Source organism: Scatophagus argus, chromosome 15, assembly GCF_020382885.2.
Source record: "Scatophagus argus isolate fScaArg1 chromosome 15, fScaArg1.pri, whole genome shotgun sequence".
Classification (NCBI taxonomy): domain Eukaryota; kingdom Metazoa; phylum Chordata; class Actinopteri; family Scatophagidae; genus Scatophagus; species Scatophagus argus.
The window spans coordinates 1303951-1317067 of record NC_058507.1 but is presented as its reverse complement, the minus strand read 5'-3'; the positions used below and the strand labels follow the sequence as shown (position 1 = coordinate 1317067).

The 13117-nt window shown below is 48.3% G+C and overlaps 1 protein-coding gene across 3 annotated transcripts in view; it reads left to right on the top strand.

Annotated features, from left to right (window-relative positions):
• Nucleotides 1-13117, top strand: part of akap6 (A kinase (PRKA) anchor protein 6) — a 139970-nt gene that overhangs the window by 23347 nt on the left and 103506 nt on the right. For 2 of the 3 annotated variants that reach the window (XM_046412890.1, XM_046412891.1), the window contains 7 exons: nucleotides 4456-4565; nucleotides 4841-4982; nucleotides 5427-6044; nucleotides 6489-6845; nucleotides 7087-7227; nucleotides 7322-7450; nucleotides 7542-7799. In XM_046412890.1, coding sequence (XP_046268846.1) covers nucleotides 4456-4565; nucleotides 4841-4982; nucleotides 5427-6044; nucleotides 6489-6845; nucleotides 7087-7227; nucleotides 7322-7450; nucleotides 7542-7799 — 1755 coding nt within the window. Of the gene's footprint in view, nucleotides 1-152; nucleotides 1066-4455; nucleotides 4566-4840; nucleotides 4983-5426; nucleotides 6045-6488; nucleotides 6846-7086; nucleotides 7228-7321; nucleotides 7451-7541; nucleotides 7800-13117 lie in introns of those variants that run through there. The other variant, XM_046412892.1, reaches the window with a different exon arrangement.

Below are 13117 nucleotides of genomic sequence, written 5' to 3'. Positions count from 1 at the left end.
AGCCGGACAGAAAATCCACTCGCTGCTTTAAGTGCAAACAAACTTAAACTTTGTTTTGTTTTTTATCACGTCATGTTTTGAGAAACATTTTGTGAATCTGAGAAGAGACGTTGAGATGCTGTGAGGAGGTAAGAAGCTGTGTTGAGGGTTGCAGGTTTGTTCTGTGAGCTTTAACTGAAATCCGCTGTGAAGTTTGCAGCTGAATGTGTTTAAAAACTGCTTTTAGTTTGTAGTTTGACTGTGAGCGAATCCCCCGTCTGACATGTGGTCATGCAAACAACCAAAGAAGAAGAAACAGAAACACACAGCAGCTCCTCCTTCCTGATTATTTGCCTCCAGTCTGAGCAGCATTTGATCCAGCAAATTCTGTTCTCACAGTATGAAACGTGTGCTTTAGCCCCTAAAAAGCAGAGTGTAAGTCCAGCTCTGCATGAGGGACGAGCTGCAGTGTCTCTTCTTCTGTGGTATTTGTATCAGTAAGAACACATGGGGAAATTATTTTGATAATAATAATGATAATAAAACTTCTAACATTATTTTTGTACAAGAGCTGGAGCTCAAAGTGCTTCTCATAAAAAGTTCTTTTGGCTCTTTGGTGCTCAAAGCGGAAGTGCATCCTTTCCTGTGCGCGTGACAGAATCCTTCAAAAGAAACGAGAGATTCTGTTGGCGTCTCGGTGGATCTTCGTGTTTGCGGAGCTCGAACGCACACCTGAGTTCGGTCCCCGCAGGCTTCGTGTTGCCTGAATGTCCGGCGGCAGAGAAACCGGTGCAGTTCGCCGTCTTTCTGCAGAAGCTACCGCTTTGAAAAGAAAATAAAAAATAGTGAAACAAGTCTTTGTATCGCAGCAGCGGGTCTCGGCCGTCTTTGAAGCCGCTTAATTTGAATACTCCAGGGGGAGAAGGAGCGCAGAGCATTTGATCTCCAAGGTAAAACATGCTGCGCTGATGGGCTGCAGTGGAGGAGTTGAAGGTTATTAGATCGAATGGAGGCGGATGAGGCCGAGCTGTCGCACGCGGTTTGAACGCGGCCGCTCTGAAGCCCTTGATGTCGGCGGTGATGAGGGTGAGCTGGGATTGGAGCTGATGCCCGAGTCGACTTGCTTCAGATTGATTTTAGGCAATTAGAAACCCTGCTGGATGTGATTGACAGGTCATGTCTTGGCTCTACGTGACTGGGATGCGAGAAAGCGTGTGTGTGTGAGAGAGATGGAAAGGTTGAGTGTGTATTATAGAAATGTGTGGTTCTAAATACGAGTTTCTTGTTAATGAAGTTGGTTGTCAACATGTGCACATCAGGGTTTATGGACAGACAAACCTGTCAGAGTGAAGCAGCTGTCAGTCAAGTTAAATGTGAAGATGTCCCTGAAGCTCTCACTTTGCTCCTTCGTACTGTTGTCCTGATTGACCACCTGCACCGCACACACACACACACACACACACACACACACACACACACACACACACACACACACGCACACACACACACACGGGGTTCAGCTACGGACGTCCGTGTGGATGATTTAGGGGCGGACTGTGTTTTCATTAGTGTGTAATCTCCTGCATCGTCTGCCATGTTGCTGAGCTGCTACAGTAGCCCAGAATGGACAAAAACACACACTGGCTCCAGAGGGACTTTCATGTTTATCACAGCCACCGTAGAGTCAGCTGAGACGACTGTGACTTGGTTAGAATCTGGTGACACGATCACGATTAGGGTAACGATTCGACGAGTTGTCGTTGTCCCGTTGATGATGATGATGATGATGATGATGATGATGGATTAGAACCCTCCCGTCTCGCTGTCGGGGGTTTACAGGTAAACTTTGTAAGAGTTGGCCAGAATTTTAGTTTCAAACAGTCAAAAAATGAACATGAACAGAATGTGGAGGAACAACAGTGTTGACTTTTGTCAGAGACGTCTCTGTGTTGTGTAGCAGAGATGTCTACTGAAGCTAGCATGCTAACCGGCTAGCCGCGAGCCGTTCTGTCTGTAATACCACTTTGTACCACTAGAGGCCCCAGTAGTTTCAGCTGGTAGACGCATATGAGTGACGAGTTCGCTGAGATTCACGGCTGCTCTCACAGTTTAGTCTAATAAGGAAACAAAACAAACTCACAAAATGTCCACAAACAAAATATTGTCACACCTGCAGTTTCAGTTTGTCTCTTACTGAACTGAGTGGTGCTGTGGCAACGTCCCTGAAAGCTCGAAAAATCAGCTGTCCAGGTCAGAAAGTGCCCTTCAGAGTAAATGTGTATATGCTAATACACACACACACACACACACACACACACAGCAGGGTCTCATTAGCTCCCAGCAGTCTGACTGGACTGCAGATCTTCTAACAAATGACTTCAGATGGAAAAGACAGACTTGGTGTTAATTCAATCAGACAGGCCCTCTGCTGACTGCTGTGTGTGTGTGTGTGTGTGTGTGTGTGTGTGTATTAGCATATTAAAGCTGTTGGTGAATTATTGAAGCATCTGAAAGACACGGGTGACATTTGCACCACTGTTTTGGGACGACACGACAGCCCTTTGATGACGAAACTCTGTGTGTGTGTGTGTGTGTGTGTGCTTCCTGGACAGTGTGTTAATTGTGAACCCCTCTAGCTGCACTCCGTCCTCTCGGGGCCGTTCCTGGTCTCCCGGCAGTCCGTTTTTGATGAGGCAGTGAGTTCACTTGTGAGATTAAAGTGTTGTGGGAAACACACACTTGATCCACCAATCAGAGGGGCTCTCGTCTGGAAGCCCGAGCTGAAGAAGCCAACATGTCCTGGTGTTTGCTCAGCTGATCACAGTCTGTTTTATTGCTTCTGAGGCCTTTTTTCACTGTTTGCTGGTATGAAACGCAGTGTACGACTCTGTGAGTTACTGCATTATTTGAATTAATTTGAATGTTGCTGAATTATACAGCAAATGTGCTGTAAAACCAAAGTGATAATAAGAAACAGCATCATGAGCGGCACTTTTCATTTGATCCATTGCTAATATGAAAAATGTTGATTAGTGGGACCTTTTTGCCTTTATGAGATAGAATGAAGACAGGAAATGAGAGCAACAGAACAAAGGTCGACTCGACTGGGCAGGCCTTCAGGGCGCTCTGCCAGTTGACTTTCACATCATTTTGAAATCAGTTGAAGTTAGTTGCATCAGCATCGTGATCACAGCAGGTCTGGTTCAGGCTTCCAGACTCTTGCTAAACGTGTAAACTGGTGCACGAGCTGCTAACCAGAGTCGATTCCCTGCCCGAGTCGGCCCCGTCTGCACCCTCAAACTCCAAACTGAATCTGTCACATGTGGGCCAGAGTCGACTCATATTTGGTCATCCAGCACCAGAAGTGTGCCGACACTCGGCCACCTTCAGTCCGACCCATCTGGACCCCTTGATACTGAACGCTACGCTCCTACAGGTGACAGGAAAAGCTCCCTGCGGGCGTCAGCTAGCTGCTGCAGGCGGCGTGTTCAGCAGGGCTGCCGCCCCTCTTACAGTACAGTCACATTTATTTTGGACCAGAGCTCAGCAGGTCACACTGTTAGCCAAGCCGGCATGAGCCAAGCTGGCAGCGTGTGTGACCTACATTCTCACTCGCATGCCGGGTGGTGTTTTAATCCGGGCCGCAGCAGAGCGGGAGGCGTTGTGTTGTTCCGACAGGTCAACATGGAGGAGCGCGGTGACTCAGCGGCCGGGGGTGGATGTAAAGTATCTGTCCAGGGTCGTGTGCCGTTTCAAAGGTCATCTAATTTTGCTCTGGATTTGTTTAGTTCATTTGCGGTGTGAGTGAAATCGTAAAAAAATGCCCAGTTTTAATTTCGCTTTGTAACAAGCTGGACTTCATCCTCACCAGCTCTGCTGCCCCACTTTGTTCATTTCTGGAGTTGTTTGCTGTGTGGTCACAGTGTGCTGTGATCACAGCAGTGTGGCCACAGTGTGTGAGCTGTTGAGGCTGAAGGCAGGTTAAATGCTGAGCTGTGCTAAACACAAAGACTAAGTGTTCAGCACAGACACAAGGCCGATTTTCATTGTTTCATCTTACTCTCAGAAAAAGAGAATAAGCCGAAAACGTTGAACTATTCCTTTGAGTTTAGTTTTTTTTATGTGTGAATTGAAATTTAACAGTCTATCAGTGTCTTAATAAAGTTAGAACTTTGTGATATTTTTGCTCAGTGGTCTGTCTGTCTGCCTGTCTGTCTGCCTGCCTGTCTGCCTGCCTGCCTGTCTGTCTGTCTGTCTGTCTGTCTGTCTGCCTGCAGTGTCACAGCGTCTCAGTAACATCAGTCAGGATGTTCACTGACTGCAGATCCCACATGAAGCTGACTCATGTTTAAAAGTGGAAACGTGATGTTGCAGACCTTCGTCACTTCTGCTTTTCCCGCCGCAGACATTGCGTGGTGACTTTTTATCACCTGATAATGTTTTCTTGTTTCCCCGTCTGTCTTTGGGTGGCTACAGGACATCTGTGAGGACATCTCAGACCATGTGGAGCAGATTCACGCCCTGCTGGAGACGGAGTTCTCTCTGAAACTGCTGTCCTACTCGGTCAACATCATCGTTGATATCAGGTGAGTCTTCATCGTGCTGGAAGATGATGAAGGTGTGACAGCACGATATCACACTGATTCTGCCTTTGGTGGTTATCGTCGCTGTTTTCTGGTTTCATGTGCTTCAGTAAAAACAAAACTTTCTGACTGGTTCTTCATTGTTTTGTTAATAACGTTTTTATATTTGAATGTTTCTGCACTATCAGCACTTCATGAGCAAATGTTCATTTCAAAACTGCACATTTCCAAAGCTTTTATGAAACCTTCTTGTAATCTTGGTGTCTCGTGGGGTTCAGGACGGTGCAGCTGCTGTGGCACCAGCTCAGAGTCTCAGTTCTGGTCCTGAAGGAGCGTCTGCTGCAAAGCCTGCAGGACTCCAACGGAAACTTCACCCGCCAGACCGACATCCTGCAGGCCTTCAGCGAGGACCAGGACCAGGTAGAAGACAAACACGTAAACTCAGCCACATATTTTATGCTGATACTCGTGCACTGAGTTGTTCTGAATCTTAATCATCAGAAGAATCAACAGTTCTTTTTCCTCTTTTTCTCTTCTTTCTATTTTCTACAATTTCAATTTTGGTTGCTGTCAGAAATGATCAAAGTGCTTTTCTTCAAAAATGTGAGCTGTCTGACACTTTGCTGTGTGGATTTGTCCAATAGATTTCAGAAGACATGATGCTGAAAACCAGACAGACAGAATTTCATAGTGAAAGCAGCGTTTCATTCTCTGCTTACTTCGTTTACTCAGTTTCTTATTGTAAAGGAAAAAACATGTCTGTTAGCCATTTAAATCATGCAACTTTACTGTCCGCTGTGGTGGAATTTGAGTGTTTTGGGACGTTGATCGGAGACACTGACGCGATTCGTTCCTCCTCTCCAGAACCGTCTGGACGCTCTGACGGAGGTGGACGACTGTGGTCAGCTGACCATCCGCTGCAGCCAAGACTACTTCTCTTTAGACTGCGGTATCACCGCCTTCGAGTTGAGCGACTACAGCCCTGGTGACGAGCCTGAGGCCCGGGGAACTGAGCCAGGCGTCGAGGACCCAACTCAGGATCTGGACCAAGCCCAAGACTCAAACCCGGAGCTGGAGACAGAGGAGAGCGAAGGATCCCGCCTCTTAAACCACAAACTCCCCTCACCTGGTGACTCAACAAACCACAACCAGCCTCCCTCAGTGTTACCCACAATGCAGTGTGCCACGCCCAACCACAGTGAAAGTGCAAAGCGCCCCCTGCAGGGAGTGAGTCACAGCACCGACGTGTCGCCCTCACAGCCGTCGCTTCCCAAGAGAGCCGCTCTGTTCTCAGACGCAGGAAGCCGGGTGGAGAGCTCAGGGGATCTGGGGAAGGATAACCCAGAATCCGGCCTACAGTTTCAGACCGAGTTGAGCCGGAGCACCCCTTCTCTCATGGATCCTCCAGACCGCTCCAAGTTCTGGTTGGAACTGGACTCGGTTTATCCCGAAAATGTTTCACAGTCCTATGAAAGTCTGCAGGTTCGTCCCTCTTCCTTGTGTCTTTTTCGCCTTCCGATCGCTGATACTTTCATTATTTTTGTAGAAACGAGAAGGTGATGATGATGGTGATGCTCTGGATACGCAGATCAGCAGTCTCAGGGTCTTTTTGTCAGTGAATAAAAATCTGATTGGCTCTGACTGAAGATTTTCTGAGAAATAAACATGTACGTTTGCTCAGTTTGAACGGAATAAAACAATGATTTTGTTTCAGTCAGTATTTATACACACATTCAGCTCTGCTCATGTGATATCCGGAACTAAAGTCAGAAAGCTTCAGCACATTCAGAGAACATCAGAACTCACTGGTGTCGTAGCGTCGTTCCACTTTCTGCCATTTTAGTTTCACCTCAGCTGAATTTATCCAGTGAACCACAACAGTTTAGAAAATGTCACCTTTACCTCCAGTTCTTTTCATCCAAACAGGTCATGAACATTCGCAACCTCCAGAGAAGCCACATGAGCTCCAGACCAGGAGGAGGCTCACAGGGGAGTGAAGAAAGCCCGCTGCCCGACCCGAGGAGCTCGTCTGGGGCCAGACTGACCACTGTCGCCCCCCTGCCTCTCCAGGACCCGCTGCCTCAGGGTGAAATTTCAAAGCAAATGGAGAGGACGCAGAAGAAGACACATGTGCACAGTGAGGGGGACTCGGACTCCTCTTTGCCCTCCCCCATGAGGGAGCAGTTCCTCTCCTCAGAACTGGAGGCGTCCGGAGAGGAGTCAGAACCCCGACCGCCTCCCGGCAAGACGGCGGTCTGGATCGTGAAGCGCCAGGGGCAGAAGGTGAGAGATTATTCGCTTTTGTGGAGGGAGGAAGTTTGGAGAGCTGAGGTTGTGTTAAAAGTTAGAAGTGTTAGAAGAGACTGCAACAGACACCTGACTAACAGTCAGGTTGCAGTTTACAGGTGGCCAGGTCATATAACACGTAGAAAAATGGTTAATAATTTCCCGCTTATAAGAGGTCAAGTCTGACCGAGTGATTGAGGCCAACTTTCAGTCCTGTTGGTTTCCTCCTCTCCGGCAGGGGGCCCAGGACTCATCTAAGGCCAGCCCGGAGAAGGAGCACTGGTACGGGTCAGAAGAGTTCCTGGCCCTCCCCGCTCAGCTCCGTAAGACGGAGATGCTTGCTATGAAACTGGAAAGTCTGGCTCATTCCGTCCCACTGGTTAGTCAACAATTTACTTTTCACAATGCTTCATATAATAATTCAGAGCCAAGACCACCACCTCTGATGCTCCTGTGCAAACCCTGTCCTGCAGAGGCCTGGTGGCTGTGACCCTACCCAGGAGGCTTTGCAGGACGTGGATGACTGGGATTTGACGGAGCTCAACGCAGACTGGGACGTCGGGGAGAGCGGAGACGACGTTCCTTCTCCCCTGCCACTGCTGGTTCGTCCCAGCGTGTTTTATCTGTTCATATTTTGACTCCCTGAACGTGTCCTTCCAGGAAACGTTCCTCATGTTGTCCTCCTCCCCTCAGCTTTCCTACAGACGAAACCTCGTCAGCCGCTTCAGTCCCACCTCCTCCAGCGATATCGCTCCCTCATTGGATGAAAGCATCGAGTCCGGTCCCCTAAGTGACCTGCAGTCCGAAGACGATGAGGGACGGAGGTCCGCGGAGCGCCTGCAGCCGACAGCGCCCCCGGTGGACGGGCGTGGAGGTTTGTCCCTGGTGCAGCAGCTGCTGGAGGACATTCAGAGTCAGGACAATGACCCCAACGTCTGGAAGAAGATAGAGGTGCGCACTGCCTGTCTGTCTGTCTGTCTGTCTGTCTGCCTGTCTGTCACCTGTATGTGTCTGTGTAGTCCTGTTCTTGTTTGCTGTCACAGCCCAACGAACCCCGTGTTGACAGTGTCCTACAGTTTGTCTTACTGTCACACGACTTCCACCAGCGCTCGTTTCTGCAGCAGAACCCTGAGACAAACTGCTGTACTTTTATTGTGACGAAGCACATCGAGTCGATCCGAAATCGCCACAAACAGCGGCGCCTCTCTGCCTTCGCTGCAGCCGCGTTGATGGATTGGAAGGCTGGTATCGGATCGTCCCGTGGCCCCCGTTAATTCATCACCTCACCTCTAAAGGTCACGTTTGATTGGCAGGCGGATTATTGATGAGGCTGCCCAGCGAACTAATCAGTCATATCTGTCATATTGAATATGGCAAAATGTCAATAGCTCTGAGGATTTGCTCTCCTCATGGCTGCTCGTTTAATTAGCGCCATAAAGAATCTCCGCTGCCTCCGCGGATATTTTTTATTGTTTATTGTTCACGTTTGTTTCGTTTGTTTCGCTCTCTCTCCTTTATCGCCTTAATATTCACATCCTGAATACCCGGCAGCATTTCACTCTGCTGCTGTAACTCGGCTTCACCTCGGGGATCAGTGAAGTCTGTAATATGTGGTGCTACCCGGGTCGGGAGCCCACAGACAGAACCAGGCTGCTGCAGCGAGCATCGGTCTGTGATTTAAAGGCCTGGTCGCGTGAGGGGACGTCCTCAGTGACCCCGAAGGTCCTGAGTTTGATCCCCACGTCAAACGGTGTCCTCCGTATTCTCTAATTCAAATCAGCTCGCCTGCGTTAACATTCAGAATTAATGATGATTTGACTGATGAAATGTCAAAGCTGTCCCCTGCTCGCTCTCCGTCTCCCTGTCCTCTCGCCATGTGGAAATATTTTGATCACTGTTTAAAGCGGCCTCACAAACAGCAGGTCATGTGGGGAAGAGTTCTGATCTTTGGGATGTGCACTAGAATTTGAAATTAAGCTTGTTTACACGTGTTTTCTTCTGAGTGGGAAGAAAATCACGTAGCTTAGAGTCTTAGAGCTGCAACACACTGACTTCAGTTTTTCTTCAGGTATTTCATTGGTGCTCGTAGTGCAGCCGAACGTTACGTCCAGGCCGCCTCACATCACAATGAAATCATATTCATTCACAGTCTTTGTCTGACGCCATCAGCAGCAGCAGAAGCAGGTCTGTCCGATGCACCTGAACGTCTCAGGCGCAATAAGTATCCATAATCCCTGGATCAGCTTTAACAGTTAGCGAGCATCACGGAGAACCTCCCAAAATATCAAATGAAACGCATTAAAACTGTCAGGAATTAGCCTCTGCTGTGTCACATGTGTCACCTTGTGTCAGCCGCACACACACTCACACACACACACACACACACACACACACACACGCGCTACTCGCTCCTCTCTGCTCCTGGGTAATTAGCTGATTAGCTGCTTAATTAGCAGCATGTAATCATGGCGATGGATGAGCTGCCTAATTGAGGAAGTGAAGAGAGGAGAAGGAGAGTCTCAGTGTGCAGGATGACATTCTGTCTCTCCGCAGTCTCTCGACCGAATGCCGCACAGAGCAGGATAAAGCAGGACGCGGAAACCATCCGTCCAGCCAGGAGGACAAACTGTGGACAGATCACTGCTGGAGCAGAAATGATTCAAATCCAGAATATGATCTGTCCAGGAAGTCTCCTCAGGGTGAAGCGTTCGCTCGTGTTTGTTGTCGGAGGCGAGTAGATTTGGTTAGAGAGCAGGAGAATTTAGTCTAATCTCATATGTGAGCTTTGTGTGAGGGGGAATCAGTTCCACTCGCTGTCAGTCAGACCGCCGTCCTCACCTGCAGCGGCCAGGATTCCTTTCAGTCTTCTGCCTGGACTTGATTCTGGTCAACATCAGGGCCAGATGCACTAATGATGTGCTCTCCTGTTCTTCTGTGCCGTAAACGTCGTCTTCCTCGAGTCGGTGACTTAGAGGAGCAAGAGCTGTGAAGTGAACGCGTTTAAACAATAAGTTACCTGCTTCACGTGAATACACGACGCAGCTGATTGGTTAGAGCTAATTAACCCCCCTCACCTCCAGACTTCCAGCGTCTGGCTCACAAGGTAAACGTCACTTCACTTTCAGAGGCAGCAACACTCGTTCTGCCGACAGCACTCTTTGTTTTAATGTTCCCCTTTAGACCTTACCTCCTTCCGTCTCAAAGTTCTTCATGCTTCCTCTGCTGTTGGACTTTTTCTTCCCCCGTCGCCGTCTGCACGCTGTTGTCTCGACATTGACCTCCCCGTCATCTGTAACGCTGAAGCCGACCCTGGCGTAATTTGCTTGCACGTCACGTAAATCTACTGCTTATTCTGTGAAAGTTTATGAGACCGACACAGGAAGTACACCCACACGGAACCCGAAGTTCCTAATTGCGCTGTATGGGACGTGGCTCCTGAAGCGCACTCAGATTTGCTGGGAACAAAACAAAAGTAAGGGAGAGAAGAGAGAGAAGCAGTCCGCCGGTTAGGTAAGTGTCCTTTGCGTCATGTGATCACATTGTATGTGCTGTCTGGGCCGGCGGCGGCGTCCTCAGTGTGAGGTGTCTGTGTGTTTGGCGGCTCTGCGGCACGCCGGCCTATCTCAGAGCTGTGGGAGACAGACAGACAACAGACTCAGATCAACACTCGTCTGATTGGCCCGGCGGGGGGGCAGGGACGCCCACCGACAGCAGAGGGGATAGGAAAATAAGAGAGATGGAGGGGGAGCACGAGGAGGGAGGATGTTATTCTCTTCTTTTGTGTTTCTATAGATAAACAGGTTAAGGAGAAGGTAAAGCCGACTGGCAGAGAGCCACAAAGTAAATTTCTTTGTGCTGCAAAAGTCTGCTGTTACTGAAACGTCTAAACTTCTCACAAGAACCCTTCGGCTTTCACGTAGCAAGTAAGCGAATCCTCGTCCACGCTGGAGAGCCGATGCGAGGCAGATGAAGACGCTTTTGTGTCGAAGCTGTTGGCTTAGAACGTGACATTTTTCATGCGCAGAACCTCCATGGAGCACAGAGAGAAGTGAAGACAGACTTTAAAATCTTTCAGTTTCATCACCGTCACATTGTGAGCCTCACGTTTATAGGTTTCGCACTGCGTGGTTTTGTTTGGACGAACTCGCAGAACCGTTCAGTGTTAAATAAGCTGTTAAAAGGATCATTACAGTAAAACTGATAATAAACTCAAGTGGGTCTGAATGCTGAAACTATTCATTCAGGTCCAAAATATTTCCGGGTTCTACAGCTTCTCTTCATACTTTCAGCTACATTTTGGGTATTACACAACTTTCAAATTCCGTTAAACTTTTCAAAATATTGAAAATATTTTAATTGATTTAAAAAAGAATTAAAAGCAGTTTTCATGTTACGCAACATTAAGCCAGAAGGAGCCAAATACAAAAGACAGGTGGGCTCACAGACAGACAGGCTGACAGACAGGCTGGCAGACAGACAGGCAGACAGACAGGTTGGTGTATTGTGTGTGTATAAAGTGCACATATGAAGACGTGTTCGCACATGAAGGAGTCCAACCGTCACAGCTCAGGAGGATGAAACACGATCGAACGTGTGTTTGTGTGTGTGTGTAATCTGATTACATTAACACTGTGGACTCTGTCCCCACGGCAACCGACAGCTGGAGGGGTGTCCAAGGGCCGATCTGAGGGACGCGGTGAGGTGTGACGGATGGGCTTGTTCCGCTCTCTCTTCTCTTTCCTTGTCTCCTCGCATCTTTTCATCACTTTATTCATACCCTGCAGTTCTTTCTGTCTTTCTGTTGGTTTTCTGAGAGTTTCATGGAAGGCGAGTTTAAGTTCCAAAATAATAAATAAATAAGAGGAAATGAAAGCGGTTTGACACTAATGAACCGTGGAGGAAGCTGCAGTCGTGTCTCGTCCAGATTTTACCCAAAACCCAGCTGCACAGGTTCCATGTTTTCTATTAAAAATGATTTTAATGAATTTATAATCAAACTTTCTTCCCCTCCAGTTCTTTCATTTCGGTCCAGCAGTGTACGACGTTTGGCGTGACACGTTCACGTAGTCACACTAATAACTGCTGTGGAAATTAACTGTCTCACCTCAGTCCCCCAAAATGTTTGTGCAAATGAAAATCCATCATTTTCCACTTCCTTCCCCCTCACCAGCTGCTAAACTGTTGTTGGACTGCTGCTTCAGTCGTCCACAAACATGTCCCGTCCAAACCAACTGATGCTGTTAGCCTCAAGCAGTTCATTAGCTTGCAGCTAACAGCGAGCATGTTTGCACGTACAGTAAGGTCTCTTTAACGAAGTTGGAACAATAACAGATTAACAGATCACAGCACACGTCTGGGACTTACAGAAACTCCTTCCACTCTCCTGTTTTAGATGCCTGCCAAAAAACTTAAGCGACTGTAAAATGTATTCACAAAAACACATGAACAGCAGCAGCCGTCGTTTCCCTCCTGGATTAAAAACGCGGAACATTAGGTTGAATGGAAAATTCAAAGCCAAAATAAAACTCAGCTGCAAGTCTCTGGATCACTGCAGACGTGTTTCTAATTAAAGATTTTGTTATCAGTCTCTTTGATTACTAATAATCAGTACCGACAAGTCACATGTGTCTTCATCGCTGTGATTTTCGGACGGTCTGCAGTGAGCCAGCGTGGACTGATCAGGCCCGGATCCTGCTCCTGTCAGCGTGAAAACAGGCTTCTACTCAGTCCAGCATTTTCACAGCGTTAGCAGCCACTCGTATCCTCGTGTTGGTCTCGTGCTCTGGGCGCATGAGAAATCAGACCTATCGCCTGTAACGTATTAATCATCGAAGCCGAGCGTCGTCTGTCGGGAGTTTGAGTCTGAATCCATCAGCGTCGTCCTTCAGAAAGCCCCGTCAGCTGAACGGTAATTATCCGGCGGTGAAGAGCTGAGCCACAGGAGGAAGAGATGAAGCAGATATCAGAGGATCAGATCAGGCGTTTCAGCTCCCAGCAGGCCTTTGTGCCCCTCAGGAGCCTCACTGGTTTAGACACATCAAAGCTCGCCGTAAGCAGCCCAGTGCATGCTGGTCGATATCCAGCCAGCGCCGCTCCCTCTGCTGCTGCCGCCGCATCCTCTTCCTCCTCCGTCCTCCTCGTTTTCATCGCTCTTCTTCCTCACATTCTCCTCCTCTTCTCACCTTCGCTCCTTCATCCTGCATGTGCCCTTCTTTTCCTTTTATGTGTACTTGCCTGTCCTCTTCTCTTTTGCCTTTCTTTCCTTTCCT